Raw genomic sequence first — 19,108 nt, 5'->3', positions numbered from 1 at the left:
TTGTAGTCAATTATTCTCAGGCGTCGCGATGTAAATAACGTAGCACTATGGCTAAACCACCAGACTGAAGTGTCGAACCTGAGGATGTGTCCCGGGCCCTCGGTGGCATCAGCTTTATAACCTCACTAAAAAGCGTCTATTGCCTTAAACTTCATCTAATTTGAAAATGCATGCTGAGGTAAGTTTAGCTAATTTGCTAACATTATCTGGCGATACAATCGTGATCTCTTCGGTTTTTGTGTCGATGACATGCTAAATTGTTTCGGAAATTAAAACAAAAGCTAAGATGAAACAAAGGCAACCTGAGTAAACACAAAACGCAGTTTTTAAATGATAGTCGTTTTTCTCGACGCAAGAAAGTTATCCGATACCGACTGGGCCAGTGTGAAATCGATAAAGGCCGCTCTTGCGTCAATAAAGGTCACCGTTTACGACTCCGCTATCAGAAAGAGACTGCGGGAAAATGGCCTCCATGGAAGAGCGGCGAGGTGAAAACCACCGCTGACCCAGAAGGCTCGTCTGAATTTTGCCAAAACACACCTTGATGATCCTCAAACCTTTTGGGAGAATGTTCTGTGGATTGATGAGAAAGTGGAACCGTTTGGAAGACAGGGATGACGTTACATCTGGCGTAAACCAAAGACCGAATTCCACTAAAAGATCATCATACCTACAGTCAAGCCTGGTGGAGGCAGTGTGATGGTGTGGGGATGCTTTACTGCTTCAGGGTCTGGGCAACTTGCAGTAATTGAAGGGAAACATGAATTCTGCTCTCTACCAGAAAATCTTAAAGGAGAAATGTCTGGTATCCAGCGCATAAATGAACATACTTATCATCAGACTGCAATTCCTTACCAAATTATTGTTATTATTATTATACTATGACTTGCAGAAGTATTCACCCCCTTGAACTTTTTCCAAATTGTGTAGTGTTACAGTCTGCAACTGAGGTGGAGTATGATTGGATTATTCATCCTGAATCGTGAATAATATTGAAATCGTTTGGAATTTCTCGAGTTACACGTTTTAGAATGAGACACGGACAGAGTGTCAACATTTCCAGCTTGCTAACGTAGAACGAATGATCATCTTAAGACTAGCCCTTGATTTCACGGCCCTTTATTCTTCCCCTTAGTGGAACGAGAGTCTTTTCCAATCCGTCAGTTCAATTCCCGTCCACAAGACGTTCCTGTGGGCTGTACGTTTGACACCCCTGCACTACAGACAGTACGTGTGTTTCTTCTCACACAGCACAGTTGAATTAATACCAGGACCGGCAATCCATGAGGACCGGATTGGAAAAAAAAAACCCCGATCGCGTCCGATGACGACCGCGGTCGGTTTTGTTTTCGTCCATGATTTAGTGCGCATTACCGATGACTCGGCTCACCACCTCAGTGTTAGAATGACAGCAACACCACTATCTCTACTACCGTTAAAGAATAAAAAGCTCTCCGACTGAGACGTGAGAGTAAACTACTGCTTTAAAGAGAAGCAGCGCGCGGTGAGGGCGGGGCGTCTGCGGATATCTTAAGCGTATCCTCCTTTAGCTACGTTACAGTCGAGATTTCTCCGCGTATGCTAACTCGGAAGCAGCTAGCAAACATTTCAAAAGTTTGCATCCCTCCCGTGAACGGTAAAGCTGTGACGTTCTTTCGAAAGATCTTCAGAGAAGAAGAATTTCACGTTTAGAATCCACTCTAGGGGTGTTACGAGTCGATTATTTACCTACGGCGGCGTGACGAGGAGCATACTGACGATAACCGAACGTCTGCACCACGTCTAGCATACGTACGTACGGACGGTACGTGATTTATAACGTAAGCGAGTCCGGACGAACGAATCGACGACCCTGGATCTGAAGAAACCCCGTACTGTACGTCTAATATCCGATGTTCGTGTTCTTCACAACAACGCCAAGGGTGCGAAACAGCGACATGCAGACGGACAGATGCAGCGAGGAGGCAGAAAGGAAATAAAGGACACAAGGAAACACCAATCACCACAGGAAGTCCCTTTTATTGTACACGATACCTCTTTATTAGCTCATTTTTTTCCAATTTTCCACCAGTTATCATTTGCTCAGAGTGCATTAATTGCTACAGAGGCACTTGACAAAGGATTGATGATTTCAAAAGAAACAAAAACATGAAAGGAATACAAATAGGAGAACTATACAGGGTGCTTATCTGTTTTTCCCACCCCAAAAAAAAAACGAAGAGATGAGACGTGTGGAGGGTTTCGGAGGAGGAGAGATTACGCACAAGGGAAGTTACTAAGGTGTGGCTACAATTAATCATATATATATATATATATATATATATAAAATGTGTGTGTGTGTGTGTTTTATCGTCATCGTAGCCACACCGTGCGTAAGTGATGGAAATCTGGTTTACACCTAGAGGGAATTTGCCTCACTGTAAAGTAAACAGAGCTTATTTTATCAGTTAACGCACAGTACGCACTTCATTTTTGAGGTACTCTAATTCTCCGGACACCTCCGTTCCCCTCGTCCGTCTCCACGTTTAAATTGAAATCGCAATCGATGAGAAAGCAAAACCCAGAAATCATCATCATGATCATCATCATCATCATCATCATCATCATCCCTCTCCATTCTAACACCCCTTTTCGAACCCGTTAAATAAAATCAAATGCCAAACACCGTCATACAGCGATCCACTCAGAGGAAAGCCACAGGGAACAACGCTAGGACCGATCGTAACTCCGTGATTCACCCCCTCCCTCCTGCAACTCTTATTTATTCATAGTCGATATATATTACTGTTCAAGATGAGACGTGGCATCTTCGGACCACCTCCCGGCGCTATCCTGACACGCTATCTCTCCGAAAGCATAGTAACGAACCCCAAAAAAAAAAATAAAATAAAAGAGAAAGAAATCAAAAACATCGATGACAAATGCCCAGGTTATAAATAATACACTCAAAAAAAAAAAACCCCCCAAAAAACCAAACAAACCAATTTTAAAAACCAAACTGCACGTGTATGTGTATATTTCCCCAAAGCCGTCCCCCGTCCCATAACAGCCCTGTTAATGCGTTTATTAGTAACCGACTTTAAAAGCACTGATGTTTGGTTATGACAGCTCGTAACATCAGCGTCTTTGTATCTCTATTCGCCGACACACGATTCAACACGACTTTTCCTTTATTATTATTATTCATAAAAAATGTTTTTTGTTTTTAAAAGGAAGCGTTTTACAGTCCATGTACGTCCATGTATGTATGCGCTCCATTTTGAGACCCTGTTCATACAGTCTGGGTTAAAATCTCCAACCCGAGGGGTAGTTTGGACCAAATTATGCTAACAATCGTATTAATTCAAGCAAAAAATAGATTTACATATAAAACGGTACTAGGACTGGATGAGACGTCTAAATATGTATATTCGCATGCTTTTCTGAGTGTCTCGTAGGTTTCTTCAGAGCCTCTATAAGACCAGATGTACTAACTCTTTCATATCCGTTCTTTTAACTTAATAAATAACTTAACGAGGAAAAGTGAGGTTAGCTTGCACAAGAAGCGTATCGTAAAATTTTACGTATCGCGATACGATATTTTCGTTTATTTTATGCTAACTAGAATTCGCCACTGTATGGTCAAACTACCCCTTCTGCGTCTTTCGTACACTCCGTGCGTTCGCCTTTAACGATGCTGGTTCCGTCCCCGGACATGAAATAAAGGCGATCCAGGCCTCGAGAGAGGAATTTAAATAACAAACACGACTAGAGGTGTAAATTAGGTTAACCGATCGGGACTGTGGAAACCTGAGACGCTACACTAGCCGAGACAGAATAACTCCAGAAGTGGTTACGGCGCTTCAGGGTTATTTTCATATACAAAGGATTACCGTTACGTATACACGCGAAATTGTACTTTTTTTTTTGTTTGTTTGTTTACATCGGAGAATTCAGACCTCCTGCTAAAAACCCTTTAATAGAAGCGCCTCGAGATTTAAACGGATTGCTAACTGGATTATTTTAAAGGCTAGTTGGATGACAAAAGAATAACGAGAACAGCATCTTTTCTTTTCGGTTAGTCGATATGGGTAAAAAACAAAACAAACCAAAAAAAACCAACGGCAATATATACCATAAATGAAAGAAAGTAAAAAAAAAAAAGGTCTCGGCTAGTTTTTAGTGAGCGAACGCCATTTTACATTCAGAGAAGAAAAAACAACAAACAAAAAAAAACATCACTCAAAGTGAATCTCATCGACGCGTGGTTAAAGCAGCGCCCCCTGGAGGCCAACCGAGCAAATAATATAGGAGAGAGAAAGAAAGGAAAAAAAAAAAAGTAAAGAAGTGGTTTGACTAATCGTACTAATAGTACAGCCTGCATATGGAATCTTGTGCCTTCAATCTTGTGCCTAAAGGAGGAAATTAGCAGCGTTTCCTATCAGAGAACAGTCTGAATGAACTACACAGGTGGATATTTATTGGTCAAACTGGATGTACAGACACAAATCCCCAAATCTGCAGAGTTCTAACCCTGCAGCCTCCTCCTCGCTCTCTATTTCACTCCATTTCTCTTTGTTGGCCCATATTCGCAGATGTGTGATTGTGTGTGAGTGTGTGTGTGTGTGTGTGTGTGTGTGTGTGTGGTGAAGGCCTAGTCTAGAAGGGAGGGCTCAGCAGGGCGGATTATGGTGGGCCGGGTGGGAGCGCCAGGAGGTCTTCGGCTGCAGGGAGAGAAGAGTGAGAGAGGATGAGAAGAGACATTCCACCGAAAGAGAGAGAGAGAGAGAGAGAGAGAGAGAGAGAGAGAGAGAGAGAGAGGAGTGTGGAAGAGAAAGAGAAGAAGGAAAGTCAGACTCTGTTCTATTCTGAAGGCAGATGATTTAGCCCTCGCGTCGTGACCTCTCAGTCCCTGCAGAAATTAACGCAAAATCAAACGCCGGAATATTCCGAGGAGCTTGCGGGGTTTTTTCTCGAAATTGTCGCGGATTTTCTGCAGACGTCACATGACGTCTACACGACGCACGTTCTGCCAAAGCGCTTTTCAAGCATGAGTACAGCTAAAAGGTCTCGTTTACCAACAAACATCGTGACGAAAGGCGATTTTGGCGGCAGTGATCACAAAAAAAAAAAAAAAAAGAAAAAAAAAAGACTGATCTCCTTATCTAAAGGCAGAGATGCGGCGGCGCTTTAGTCCTTTCATCTGCCCAGCTCTCTCACCTCCTCATCTGGCCAAATCTTCATGCTAATACTGCCTCTGCTGCTACTCAGCGCTGTATAGCTGCATTGCATTCTGGGATTTCTGAGTCCAGCGTTTGCACCCCAGTGAATTTCTCATCGCTGGAAAACGGTGAGAAAAGAAGCTCTTGCGCTTTTTAGAAGCCGAACGTGGGTGTGATCCCTTTATGTCCGCCTGTGACGTCGGCACGGCACACGGCCGCTTGTTGTTTAAGTGTCTACGCGCCTACGTTCCCCTTTCTCTATAATCTCACCTTGTCAAGCTTACCTGTAACGCCGTGTGCTTTATGCGGCGTTTTATAAAATAAAGAGCCTCTCGTAGAACAGGACGGCTTTCAGCTCTCACGAATACCACGCGGTATCCGAGCTGCCCGCTGACTGGAGCGCAAGCCAGAGCGAACGGAAAGGCGGTGGTAAAAAGTGAAAGTAAAGAATGAGGAAGAGAGAGACTGAAAGGCGAGGCGTGATGTTACAGAGAGGATATCCCGAGAGTAATCTGCTGAGGGCCAGAGACGTGAGTAAATCCCACAGTGATGTCAGAGTACATCAGCTAGCATCAGTGAACAGGAAAGAAACAGCATTAGTGTTAAATAAACTCACACACACACACACACACGCTAGGTGTTTACCTGGGCACACCGGGGGGTATGCGTGCTGGGCGAGAAGGCACCTGAGGCGGTGCACTGAACGGGTCCTGGCTGCTGTTACCGAAGGCATTGACGATGGGCTGTCCCGGTCTGGATGGGATAGGCGGAGCACCGAAAGCAGGGGAGGGGTTTAGAGGAGGCGGTCCCGGGGTGGAGCCTCTCACTGCTGGAGGCCTGTTAGGGAGTGGGGCTACGGAGACAGGCTTTCGCTGAGGGGTGGGGCTGTGAATAACAGAGAGAGGTGTGTCAAATAAATATCTGTGTAAATGAAGCAAACGGCAGTTAAAAAAAAAAAAAAAAAAAATAGGCCGTTAAACAAGACGACACTGACCTGGCCTCCTGGATCCAGGTGTCATTAACGGGCGGAGGCATGGGCACGGAGATGGTGGAGGTGCTGATGTCACCGATGATGCTGAGCGCCTCCTTGAGGGCATGGTACATCCGCAGCATCTCGTCCCTCCTCTGAGCCTGATCGGCCGACTCCTCCATGAGACTGTTCTGATCGCCTGAAGAGTACAGGTAGGCCAGCAGCTCCGAGTGGATGAAGTCTTTCGCCTGAGGAGAAGGAGAGAAGAAAGAGTGGAGTGTGCAGTGTGCAACCACCAGCAGTTTCCAGATGTTCACCGTCTTCTCTACGAACTCGATTCTAAAAAAAGAATTAAGCGTAGAGAATGTATTTCATTTATTCTTCCAAAACTACTGAACCAGACGCAGGTCCTAGTGAAGCAGAGAAGAACGCGGTGCTTTATAGGACCTTGAGTGTAAATAGTAATTCTTTTAAAGTACCTTTACAAAGGTGGTACAAACCATTACACTTAAAAAAATTTTAGCCCAGGAACTTATCAGGAGCTTTGGCCCAGGAAGATACTTTGGACTGGGAACTTTATACCAGGAACTTACTTAAGACCAGGACCTTTGGGCCCAGGAATGTACTTTGAACCAGGATCGTATATGGACCAGGAACTTTAGACCAGGAACATTAACCCAGGAACTTACTAAGGATCAGGAATCTACTTAAGACCAGGAACCTTAACCCAAGAACTTAGTTTAGCCCAAGTAGTTACTTAAGGCCAGGAACTTTAACCCAACATCTATACTTAAAAACAGGAAATTACTTTGGAGCAGAAACTTACTTTGGACTGGGATTTTAGACCAGGAATTTAATTAAGACCAGGAACATACTTTGTACTAGGAACTTACAAGGACCAGGAACTTTAGACCAGGAACACTGACCCAGGAACTTACTAAATACAAGGTATATACTTAAGACCAGGAACTTTATCCCAACAGCCATACTTAAGAACAGGAAATTACTTTGGACCAGGAACTTACTTAACACCAGGAACTTCAGCCCAAGCACCAGACTTAAGAGCAGACCTTACTTTAGCCCAGGTACTTCCTTAAGACCAGGAACTTTTGTGCAATTAATCAAGACTAGGAACTTGCTTTAGATCAGTAATGCTTTTTTCTGTCTTTATCTCAGGAACTTCCATAGGACCAGGAACGTATTTAAGACCAAGGACCAACTGCCTAGCAACCAGCTGGGTTACCATAGTGACTGCCTAGCAACACCCTTGCAACCAACTGGAATACCATAGCATGACACTAGCAACATCCTAGTAACCAACTGGAATACCATAGCGTGATCCTAGCAACATCCTAGTAACCAACTGGAATGCCATAGCGTGATCCTAGCAACATCCTAGTAAACAACTGGAATGCCATAGCGTGATCCTAGCAACATCCTAGTAACCAACTGGAATACCATAGCATGACCCTAGCAACATCCTAGTAACCAACTGGAATACCATAGCATGACCCTAGCAACATCCTAGTAAACAACTGGAATGCCATAGCGTGATCCTAGCAACATCCTAGTAAACAACTGGAATACCACAGCTTGACCCTAGCAACACCCTAGCAACCACCTGGGATAGCAGAGCAACAACCTTGCAACCACCTGGAATACCACAACTTGACCCTAGCAACACCCTAGCAACCACCTGGGATAGCAGAGCAACACCCTAGCAACCACCTGGGATAGCAGAGCAACAACCTTGCAACCACCTGGAATACCACAACTTGACCCTAGCAACACCCTAGCAACCACCTGGGATAGCAGAGCAACTGCCTAGCAACCACCTGGGATACCACAGCAACTGCCTAGCAACAACCTTGCAACCACCAGGAATACCACAGCTTGATGCTAGCAACACCCTAGCAACCACCTGGATACCACAGCAACTGCCTAGCAACACCCTAGCAACCACCTGGGACAGCAGAGCAACTGACTAGCAACTGCCTAGCAACAACTTGGGATAGCAGAGCAACTGCCTAGCAACATCCTGGCAATCCTTGTCACTGTGTATCTACTTCAGGAAATGCAAACCTAGTTTTAATACTTTTCTCCTTTTGGCAGTTCATGACTGGAACCTCTTTGTTTAAAACTTGTTTAGTCTACTGCTACAACACCAGATAGACTCAACACATTAACTAGGAAAATAAATAAAAAATTAGACATGTACCTGCAGTATCCATAAATCCTCAGTTTTTTTCCTCTCTAGAGGTATTACAGTCCCTAAAGCTGCGGCGAAGTATCTATAGCTCTATCGACGCCGTGCGTGTGCATGCAGCGCTCGACTGAGTGTTTTCTTTCCATCCAAAATGACTAAACTCCTTTACACCGCATCCAAATTTCGCCAAGTCACTCTGACTCTAAAATAAAATGACTATACTGATACGAGTCAAGCGGTCATGCCTACGTTAGTTTCGGTTTCTCCGTCTCTCTCGTTTCTCTTAAAGTCGACCATAAGATGTCGAAGGGCTTTTGGGAAACCAACCCCTTGATGTCTCTCGCACACACCACAATATAACCAGATGAAGGTTAATGTTCGGTGCTCACTGATAGAGTGCAAAGATTTAGAAATGAGCAAACTTGCATCTTTCCACGTGATTGTCATTCTGAAAGCCCACCCACTCAAACCGAAACTGAACCACGACACCGTCTGGCTTCGCACGCACGCGCACACACACACACACACACAGGCACGGTGGGTGCTGACGTACATTGTTGATCATGAGGTGCATGATGGTCTTGGGCATCAGGTCTCTGATGGACTTGTTGACGATGCTGATGTAGGAGTCCACGAGGTTACGGATCGTTTCCACCTGTCTCTCCAGCTGAGGGTCCATGGAGAAGGTGTCTACTGGAGCTCCATCATCTCCCTCTGCCTACATACACACACACACACACACAAATTAGACTAGCTGTTCAGTGTGTACAAGAGTAACAGTGTTGCTGGTGTGTTTCTGTTGTAACTGATGAGCTGCAATAGCTGAGCTGAATAAAGAAGTTATAATACAGAAATGTCGACCTTGTGAACAGTGTGTTAATTTATGCGCTGATACTCGGTCTGGGCTTTAATCCTTTTGCAGGAATTACTGCGTCGGTGCGGCGTGGCGTGGAGGCGATCAGCGTGTGGCGCTGCTGAGGTGTTCTGGAAGCCCGGGTCGCTTTGATAGCGGCCTTCGGCTCGTCTGTATCGTCGGGTCTGGTGTCTCTCGTAGATTCTCTATGGGGTTCGGGTCAGGCGAGTCGGCTGGACGATCGAGCACAGTAACACCACGGTCAGTAAACCAGTTACTAATAGTTTTGGCACTGTGGGAGGTGTCGAGTCCTGCTGGAAAAGGAAATCAGCGTCTCCATAAAGCTCGTCAGCAGATGGAAGCATGAAGTGCTCTAAAATCTCCTGGTCGACGCTGCATCGACTCTGAACTCGAGAAAACACACTGGACCGACACCAGATGACATGGCAACCCAAATCATCACCGACTGTGGAAACTTCACACTGGACTTCAAGCAGCTCGGATTCTGTTCCTCTCCACTCGTCCTCCAGACTCTGGAACCTTGATTTCCAAATGAAACGCAACGTTTACCTTCATCTTCCCCACGATTGTGTGTGTACTGACCCAGACTGAGAGATTAAAGCCTCAGGAAACCTTCGCAGGTGTTTTGAGTTCATTCGCTGATGAGAGTCATCTCAGGTCGACATTTCCGTACTATAAATTCTTTATTCGAATATTTTAAGATGCTGGATTGTTGATTTGCGTGAGCGGTAAGACATAATCATCGACATTAAAAAAAAACAAAAAAAAAACGCTTGAGATATTTCACTTCATGTGTAATGAATCCAGAGTATATGAAAGTTCCACGTTTTGAATTAAATTACAGAAACTTTTCCACAATATTCAAATTTTCTGAGATGCACATGTAAATGAAATGTCTTCGAGTACAGTCATATGTGATTTTTAATTTTTTTTTTTATATATATATATATTTTGTATAATTTTTGTAATATCGCCCAAGTCTGCTGTATTTTTATTTATTTATTTATTTATTTCAAATTGCAGCAGCAGTTCTTGTTACAAGCAGCTCACAAGCACCAGTTTGATGAACATTCAAAGGAGGCTGTTCCTCTTTGAGGAGAAGACGTTCAGCGGTCAGCCTGTGGGTGCAGAGCCACTTCCTGTGTGTAGTACCTGATCTTTCTCAGGGTACACGCCTGCTCGGAGGAACGAGGCCTTCCAGCTGTCCACGTCCTCCTGGGAATCGCACGCCAGCTCGATCTGCCGCAGGTCTTTATAAACGTTCCTGTGCGAGCACGTAAACACACAGAGAACATAAACACACAGTCACACACACACACACACACACACACACACACACACACACAGGGCCAGACAGACAGACGATGGGCTGAGCCACATCAGACCTTTGCTCCGTGTTGAAGATAGCGAAGATGTGCTTGGTGGACATGAAGCCTTTCTCTATGTCTCTGAGCTTCAGGTTGTCCAGAGGAAGCATGTATTTCTTCTCTTTTTCCTGACACAAAGAGAAAGAAGAGAAACGGAGTGAGGAAAGAGTGAGAGAGAGAGGTTATAAAATGAAAACCGGTCGCATTATCACGGCGCTGTGTCGGCTCAGCTTGACATTGCAACATACAGCCAAAGTGCAGCAGAGCAAACACACTCGGCTGCTCTGTTTACACACACACACACACACACACACACACACACTTTCATCAATCTTAACCTTAACCAATTCTCCAGAGAACATCAGGAACGCTCTTCGGCCCAAAACGTGGCCCTAAACCCAGATAAACATGTCTAACGTTTTCACGATTACAGAAATGCTCTTTAGTCGAAAAACAAATGTGAGTTTAACACTTTTTAGACTTTTTTTTTTTTTTTAAGATCGATTCATCAGTCATTTTAATGAATTATTAAAGTGTACGCATCCTTAACCTTAGCTCATATCTATGTCTGAGATGTAGGCGAATAAACAGCGCAACGAATCGCTTGCCCCAAAGCAGGGTTTAGAACGGACCACCATAGTGGCAGAAGGATAGCTGAGAGGGTTGGGGCGAGCGACACTGAGAGAGAGAGAGAGAGAGAGAGAGTACATATGTGTGTGTGTGTGTGTGCACTAGAAAAGTTTGGGGGGAGGGTGGGGGAGGGTGGGGGAGGGTGGGGGGGGTTGCCAGCTTTCTGGTGAGCAGAAGCATCTGGAAACATTTATACACAGACGAACAGAAAAAGAGAGACAGAGAGAGAGAGAGAGAGAGAGAGAGAGAGAGTGAGAGAGAGAGAGGAACAAAGCTATCCCAACAGTTACATCACTCCAAAGAACAACCCCCCCCCCCCCCCCCCCCTTTCCCCAGTAACCCGGTACGATTTCCTGCGAATTCCATAGTCAGATCCCGGACTGGAACGTCTCAGCCGCCTGCCACGTCACTCCTCTCCGCTCCCACAGCGTACCGTCACACCACACGCTGCCGTCTTTCTCTTCACCACCGAGAACCACACGGCAGGACACGGACCTACTGCTCTGAACTTTTACTAAAAACTGTATCCTGGTGGTGTGTGTTTAAAGAAATGCCTGGGAGAGAGAGATAGAGAGAGAGGGATACACACTCACACACTCGTACGCACATACACACACACACACACTCCTCTGGACTGAACTGGTGAGTGTTTTCTTTTAGAGCTGCAGCAGAACCTTAAAGTGCTCGTTTCTGTGCACACACACGCTGAAGATTTAACCTGATTATAATATTGTAACGGATTCCTACAGATTCTGGAAGATTCCTTTTGTTCTAATTCCGTTGATTCGCATGATTCTGATTCATTTGATTCTGATGATTCGATTCCTGTCCTGTTGATTCAAATTTGGTTGATCCTGATTTATTCTTATTACATTGATTCCGGTTGCGTTGATTCTGCTCCCACTGGTACCGTTTCCTTTGGATCCACTTGTACCGAATCCTTTGATTCTGATTCGGCTCCGGTTAAATCGATTCTGCTGGCTCTGAATCAACTGATTTGGATTCAATTGATTCTGGTTTTGCTGAATGTAATTCCTTCCTGATTCCTAATTCAGTTGATTCAGCTTGCTTTGAAAACGGTTCCACTGGTTCTGACTCTGTTGAATCTGATTCCTTTGATACCGATTCTGATTCTCTTGATTCGGATTCTTCGGGTTGCGTCGAAGCTGATTCCTTCGATACTCATTCTCTTCGTTCCGATTCCTTTGATAGTGATTCTACTGATTTTTGGTTACACTGATTCTCTTTATTCTGATTCAGTTGACTCTCATGACACTGACTGATCTAAATCAATTTTATAACTGTTCAATTAGAGATCTGGGCTTCAAGTTATCTTACTGCATCTAAATAATAATAAATGATACTAAACAATATTAGAATGAATTAATAACGTTGTGAGAAAAGAGTGTGCATTCGTGCATGTGTGTAGCTTTCATCATATCAACATGGCTGAGTTGAATGTTCTCTCTCTCTCTCTCTCTCTCGCTCTCTCTCGCTCTCTCTCGCTCTCTCTCCCCCCCCTTCCCTCCCACCCGTGCGTCCAGGGCAGTGACCTGCAGCTCGGCCGGGCCGATTTGCCCCCTCCGTTAATGCCTCCCTCCCCCCCGCCTGCCCAGTGTTCAGACTACCTGTTCATTACGCTGCAGCTGAACAGTAGTCCGCACATTGGTTAGGCTGGGCCGGGACACACACACGTCAGAAAAGACGAGGCTACAACTTTTCAGCTTTGGGATACAGGTACAAGTAAGACATTAATATTAAAGCAGGTCTTGTATGTCACTGTAACGCTCTATTCCTAATTTGTGAATGTAATTTTAAAAGAATAAAGCTGGATTTGCCCTAAACGTGTACGCCTGTTCGCATGACCGTAAAAATGAATAAATAAAATGAAATTAATTTTGAAAAAATAAATCATTTAATGTTACTACTAGTACACGATAACGGAAGCCACAAGTAATTTCCACACATGGCAGTGATACAGTACAAGAGCTGCTAGAAATCGTATGACTAGGGAGGCAGAGTCTTCACTGGAAATGTGAAGTGGGCGGGGCCTGGCAATGTGATCAAGTTTAAATATATGCAAATGAGCAGTGTGGAGATTTACAAAAAAAAAAAAAAGTAGTTAAAAAGTAAACGCTCCAAACGTGTTTACCCTCCACTACCTCCCTCCTCACTGAACAAATATCCAATTTCGCCAAAAAAAACTGTTTAAAAAGGAGCGTAAAGGAGATTAAAGGAGCCGTGTGTAAAGTTTAAGTTCCACCGCTGCCTACAAGTCAGACTGAAATTTTAATGAGAACGCTCACCTTCAGTTTTAAACTGCACCGTCACCTTCACCCCCGCAAACCCCTCACCCTTATACGAACAAAACCAAACAAACAAACAAACAAACAAACAAACAAACAAACAGACGGCCGCTCTGTTCTAGCGGAGCTCGTTTCCGGGCCAGAAAATTTCCGAACGCAAGCCAACAATAAAGAAATGAACGAACAGAAACGAGTTGTTGCATAGCAGTATTTGTAAATATTCTCAGAAACGTCACGAATATAGATCTAGAAACACTACATGTTACAAACCGCACCTTTAAATGAAAAAAAAAATAAAAAATTCCAAAAAAAAATGATGATGTTACAGATTTAAAGCAGGTTTACGATCTACTCCGGGACCCTAAAATGTTTTTTTTTGGGATTAGAAAAATAAATAAAATGTACACAAGGTGACACATAATGAGAATAAAACCCCCAAAACGTATGAACTAAAGTAACTATTAATCAGAGTATTTTTCTTTTTTTTAAAAATCATTTTTGACCCCAGAGTGTTCTCTCACCTCTTCATCCTTGTACCAGGACAGGGACTCGGCGGTCAGGACGAACCAGTACTCCTTGGATCCTCCCTTCATGAAGCTGATGTTGATGGTGAGCCAGCCTTTGCGGATCACCTGTGCAGAGGGACGGGAAGGAAAACGTCACGGGAGACAGTCGACATTCGGCTTTACCGAACCACACACACACACAGACACATAGATACACGCACAGGCGCACACACACACACATATATATATATATATATACACACACAAACACAGGTCTCAGGCTGAGAGCAGCTGTGTGTGAAAACACTCACAGGCTCACAGTGAAAACCTGCTCACACTTACCTGCACAGGAACACGGGTCTGAACAGGGACGACAATCTGTACTGCGGGATCCGCAGAATTACTACATGACGATTCATTATGTTTTATTAAAACTGTTCATGAAAGTTGACGCGTTGTTTTTCTGTTTTACATTTCTATTCCCGTATTTTATGATGTTTTTCATTTTCTTTTGACGTTTTACCGTATTTTAGTGTTTCAACAATGAACGAAACAAAACGATGAATGAAACGGGGCTTCATCGTTTTATTTCATTCGTTTCGTCGATTTGATTTAAAGTTGAATCACGGCTGTCTGAGCAAATTTCTGTTTGAATACCCATTGCGAAATTAACTGCAAGTGTGTGTGTGTGTGTGTGTGTGTGTGTGTTTAAATGGCAGCTGTCGGAACAACTTTCACCAGTTTTAATCCTTTTCGAAAGACAAGAAAAATCTTTTCATCATCAAACTTTTAGACTACGTTTAGTCTACGCTCAAATAATATCCAGATCAAACAAGGATTCCTTTAAATAACGTCTCGGAGAGATCATCTCGCGATCACGTGACCGTTGAGGCTGGAGCTGAGCTAAAATTGCACATGTTGGTTAAAAGAGTCAGAAAGCCTGGTGAAGGTTTCATCCTAAACAATGGAGGAAGATTTAAAAAAAACAGAGTTTTTTGTATGTGTGTGTGTGTGTGTGTGTGTGTGTGTGTGTGTGTGTGTGTGTGTGTGTGTGTGTGTGTGTGTGCATCCAGACTGAGTGGAAGTCTAGAGGAACGAAGGTCAGGGGTCGGCGCAGGCCTGTTAGGATTAAAGTGGTGAGTAAAATCAAGGCTGCTCAGTGCTAGCTAAATCGCAGAGATTAAAGGTTAGTGAGGTTAACTGCTATTGGCCTAAAAATGTTAATAAAATTAAAGAGAGAGGGAGAGAGAGAGAGCAGTGTGTTAGTAAAGATTAGATAAATAAAGTGGTAAACAGGGAGAGGAGGAGAGATAGTGATCTCAATCTACATTACTGCTGTGCAAGCAGAGAACACGACCCAAAATAAAAAATTTAAAAAAAAGAGAGAAGATGAGCAAGAATTATAGATTTTTCTACATTTCAAAATGTTCCAAATCCTGATCATATAAACTCCTCAATGCTTCATTTCAGACTATTACATTTAGGTGCCGATGTACAGTAGACCACCACCTCTCCCTCCACCGCCCTGTCATCCTGTGCGCTTTAGAAAAATGTGCGTGCCAAAACATACGAGCAGCAAGCAGAAGGCAGCAGGACAGGACCCGAACAGAAAAATCCCACATTCGAGGTTTGCCTTGGTGAGGAAATGCTCAGAAGCCCTCCAAAATACAGGAACAAAAACAATCGCAGACAAAAGAGGAAAGGAGAACGAGGAGAGAGAGTGCCGAAACTCTGCGGCCTCCGAGAAAGGGGGATAGAGAGAGAGAGAGAGAGAGAGAGAGAGAGAATGAGAGAGTGAGAGAGAGAGAGAATGAGAGAGTGAGAGAATGAGAGAGTGAGAGAATGAGAGAGTGAGAGAATGAGAGAGAATGAGAGAGTGAGAGAGAGAGAGAGAGAGAGAGAGAGAGAGAGAATGAGAGAGGGAGGGAGAGGGAGAATGAGAGAGTGAGAGAGAGAGAGAATGAGAGAGTGAGAGAATGAGAGAGTGAGAGAGAGAGAGAATGAGAGAGTGAGAGAGAGAGAGGGAGGGAGAGAGAGAGAGAGAGGGAGAGAGAGAGAGAGGGAGAGAGAGAGAGGAAGAGAGAGAGAGGATGAGAGAGAGGGGGAGAGAGAGAGAGAGCGAGAGAGAGAGAGAGAGAGAGGAAGAGAGAGAGAGGAAGAGAGAGAGAGGATGAGAGAGAGAGGATGAGAGAGAGAGGGAGAGAGGGAGAGAGAGAGAGAGAGAGAGCGAGAGAGAGAGAGGAAGAGAGAGAGAGCGAGAGAGAGAGAGAGCGAGAGAGAGAGAGAGAGCGAGAGAGAGAGAGGAAGAGAGAGAGAGCGAGAGAGAGAGAGAGAGAGAGAGAGAGAGAGAGCGAGAGAGAGAGAGAGTAAGAGAGAGAGGATGAGAGAGAGAGAGAGAGAGAGAGAGGAAGAGAGAGAGAGGATGAGAGAGAGAGGGAGAGAGGGAGAGGGAGAGAGAGAGAAAGAGAGAGAGGATGAGAGAGAGAGAGAGAGAGAGAGAGAGAGAGAGAGAGAGCGAGAGAGAGAGGAAGAGAGAGAGAGGATGAGAGAGAGAGGGAGAGAGGGAGAGAGAGATTAAATAAAAATTTTAAAAAGCCACCTTCCTGTTTGAGTGTGAAAATGTGGTTTTGGTTTCCGGTTTTCAGCTCAGAGATAATTCACTGAGCCGCAGTCAGAAGTGGAAACAACAAACTACAATCACTTTCCGTTTTCAAGCGTCTGTGCTTCACTCGAGTTTATATTTACCTACAGATTACTCTATTAAATAAATAATAAATAAACAAACGATTCGAAGCATTGAAACATTGTTCATGAATTCTCCCTTAAATCTATCTGGTCTCTATAATATCTCTAATAGGTATCATTCTCATGCATTTCATTAGCATCTGAGCTAGTTTATTTTGATGAAACTATTAGCATCTGAGCTAGTTTATTCTGATGAAACTATTAGCATCTGAGCTAGTTTATTTTGATGAAACTATTAGCATCTGAGCTAGTTTATTCTGATGAAACTATTAGCATCTGAGTTAGTTTATTTTGATGAAACTATTAGCATCTGAGCTAGTTTATTCTGATGAAACTATTAGCATCTGAGTTAGTTTATTTTGATGAAACTATTAGCATCTGAGCTAGTTTATTCTGATGAAACTATTAGCATCTGAGTTAGTTTATTTTGATGAAACTATTAGCATCTGAGCTAGTTTATTCTGATGAAACTATTAGCATCTGAGTTAGTTTATTTTGATGAAACTATTAGCATCTGAGCTAGTTTATTCTGATGAAACTATTAGCATCTGAGTTAGTTTATTCTGATGAAACTATTAGCATCTGAGCTAGTTTATTCTGACAAAACTACTAGCATTTGAACTCGTTTATTCTGACAAAACTATTAGCATCCGAACTCGTTTATTCTGACAAAACTACTAGCATCTGAGTTAGTTTATTCTGATGAAACTATTAGCATCTGAGCTAGTTTATTCTGATGAAACTATTAGCATCTGAGCTAGTTTATTCTGACAAAACTATTAGCATCTGAGCTAGTTTATTCTGACAAAACTACTAGCATCTGAGTTAGTTTATTCTGATGAAACTATTAGCATCTGAGCTAGTTTATTCTGACAAAACTACTAGCATTTGAACTCGTTTATTCTGACAAAACTACTAGCACTTGAACTCGTTTATTCTGACAAAACTATTAGCATCTGAGCTAGTTTATTCTGACAAAACTATTAGCATCTGAGCTAGTTTATTCTGACAAAACTATTAGCATCTGAGCTAGTTTATTCTGACAAAACTATTAGCATCTGAGCTAGTTTATTCTGACAAAACTATTAGCATCTGAGCTAGTTTATTCTGACAAAACTATTAGCATTTGAACTCTATTCTGACAAAACTATTAGCATTTGAACTCGTTTATTCTGACAAAACTATTAGCATCTGAGCTAGTTTATTCTGACAAAACTATTAGCATCTGAGCTAGTTTATTCTGACAAAACTATTAGCATTTGAACTCTATTCTGACAAAACTATTAGCATTTGAACTCGTTTATTCTGACAAAACTATTAGCATCTGAACTCTATTCTGACAAAACTATTAGCATTTGAACTCTATTCTGACAAAACTATTAGCATCTGAGCTAGTTTATTCTGACAAAACTTAGCATCTGAGCTAGTTTATTCTGACAAAACTATTAGCATTTGAACTCTATTCTGACAAAACTATTAGCATCTGAGCTAGTTTATTCTGACAAAACTTAGCATCTGAGCTAGTTTATTCTGACAAAACTACTAGCATTTGAACTCATTTATTCTGACAAAACTATTAGTATTTGAGCTAGTTTATTCTGACAAAACTGTCACTAGTTGAAGTTTCCTCTGTTTCTTGGTGAAAGGCGACTAATTTACTGTCAACAACCAAAATCATTGTGTGAAACGATTCTTTCTAAAGCACATAAAAGAATTTTCTACTTTAACAGACTACTTTTTTCTCTCTTTTTAGATAAGCATTTGTACTTGACTAAAGTATTTTTGCATTTCTACGACTTTTGTCTACAAGCAACCCACGTCTATCAACTGTAATCAAACACACACACACACACACACACACACACACACACACACACACACACACACCACAGCCAGAAACAAAAAATGCATGTTACTCGAGTCTAAACATTGCAAACAAACTGTCTTGATGATAGTCAATCAAGTGTATTAGATCAGATTAGATTTTTTGTTTAATCTGTCTCGATAAAAAAAAATTAAAAATCAGAGAGCCCAATTTGAAACCACCAATTTGCCTTAATAATATAAGCAAAAGAGTCGTCGGGAATTAGTTTTGATTATTATATTGATGATTGTTAAAGTGTAAATATTGTTAGTACTAAAAACAATGATTATTTCTTTTTAAAAAATCTAATTAAATAAAGCAGTTAGGAATACAACCCTCTGCATATATAATTAATTATTTAATTAATATGAATATTAATTAAAAGATTAGTGTTTCCCGATTCCAATAGAGAGATAAAGAGATTCCTGCAAATAAAACG

General features: G+C 42.7%; 1 protein-coding gene and 1 long non-coding RNA gene across 11 annotated transcripts in view; one reads left to right on the top strand and one right to left on the bottom strand.

The window, feature by feature from the left end:
• Window positions 1-19,108, bottom strand: part of dnm2a (dynamin 2a) — a 58,037-nt gene that overhangs the window by 5,242 nt on the left and 33,687 nt on the right. For 9 of the 10 annotated variants that reach the window (XM_053675436.1, XM_047150538.2, XM_047150537.2 and 6 more), the window contains 7 exons: window positions 14,076-14,186; window positions 10,637-10,746; window positions 10,404-10,515; window positions 8,931-9,095; window positions 6,196-6,419; window positions 5,847-6,086; window positions 2,017-4,703 (listed from right to left, as the gene is read on the bottom strand). In XM_053675436.1, coding sequence (XP_053531411.1) covers window positions 4,634-4,703; window positions 5,847-6,086; window positions 6,196-6,419; window positions 8,931-9,095; window positions 10,404-10,515; window positions 10,637-10,746; window positions 14,076-14,186 — 1,032 coding nt within the window. In that variant the 3' untranslated portion in view covers window positions 2,017-4,633. Of the gene's footprint in view, window positions 1-2,016; window positions 4,704-5,846; window positions 6,087-6,195; window positions 6,420-8,930; window positions 9,096-10,403; window positions 10,516-10,636; window positions 10,747-14,075; window positions 14,187-19,108 lie in introns of those variants that run through there. The other variant, XM_053675437.1, reaches the window with a different exon arrangement.
• Window positions 11,630-14,511, top strand: LOC108257002 (uncharacterized). The gene is made up of 3 exons (XR_001810387.3): window positions 11,630-11,890; window positions 12,793-12,985; window positions 14,095-14,511. It is a non-coding gene; the product is annotated as an uncharacterized LOC108257002 (long non-coding RNA).

Source organism: Ictalurus punctatus, chromosome 24 (genome assembly GCF_001660625.3).
Source record: "Ictalurus punctatus breed USDA103 chromosome 24, Coco_2.0, whole genome shotgun sequence".
In the NCBI taxonomy this organism is placed as follows: Eukaryota; Metazoa; Chordata; class Actinopteri; order Siluriformes; family Ictaluridae; genus Ictalurus; species Ictalurus punctatus.
This window is presented reverse-complemented; position numbering and strand designations above follow the sequence as displayed.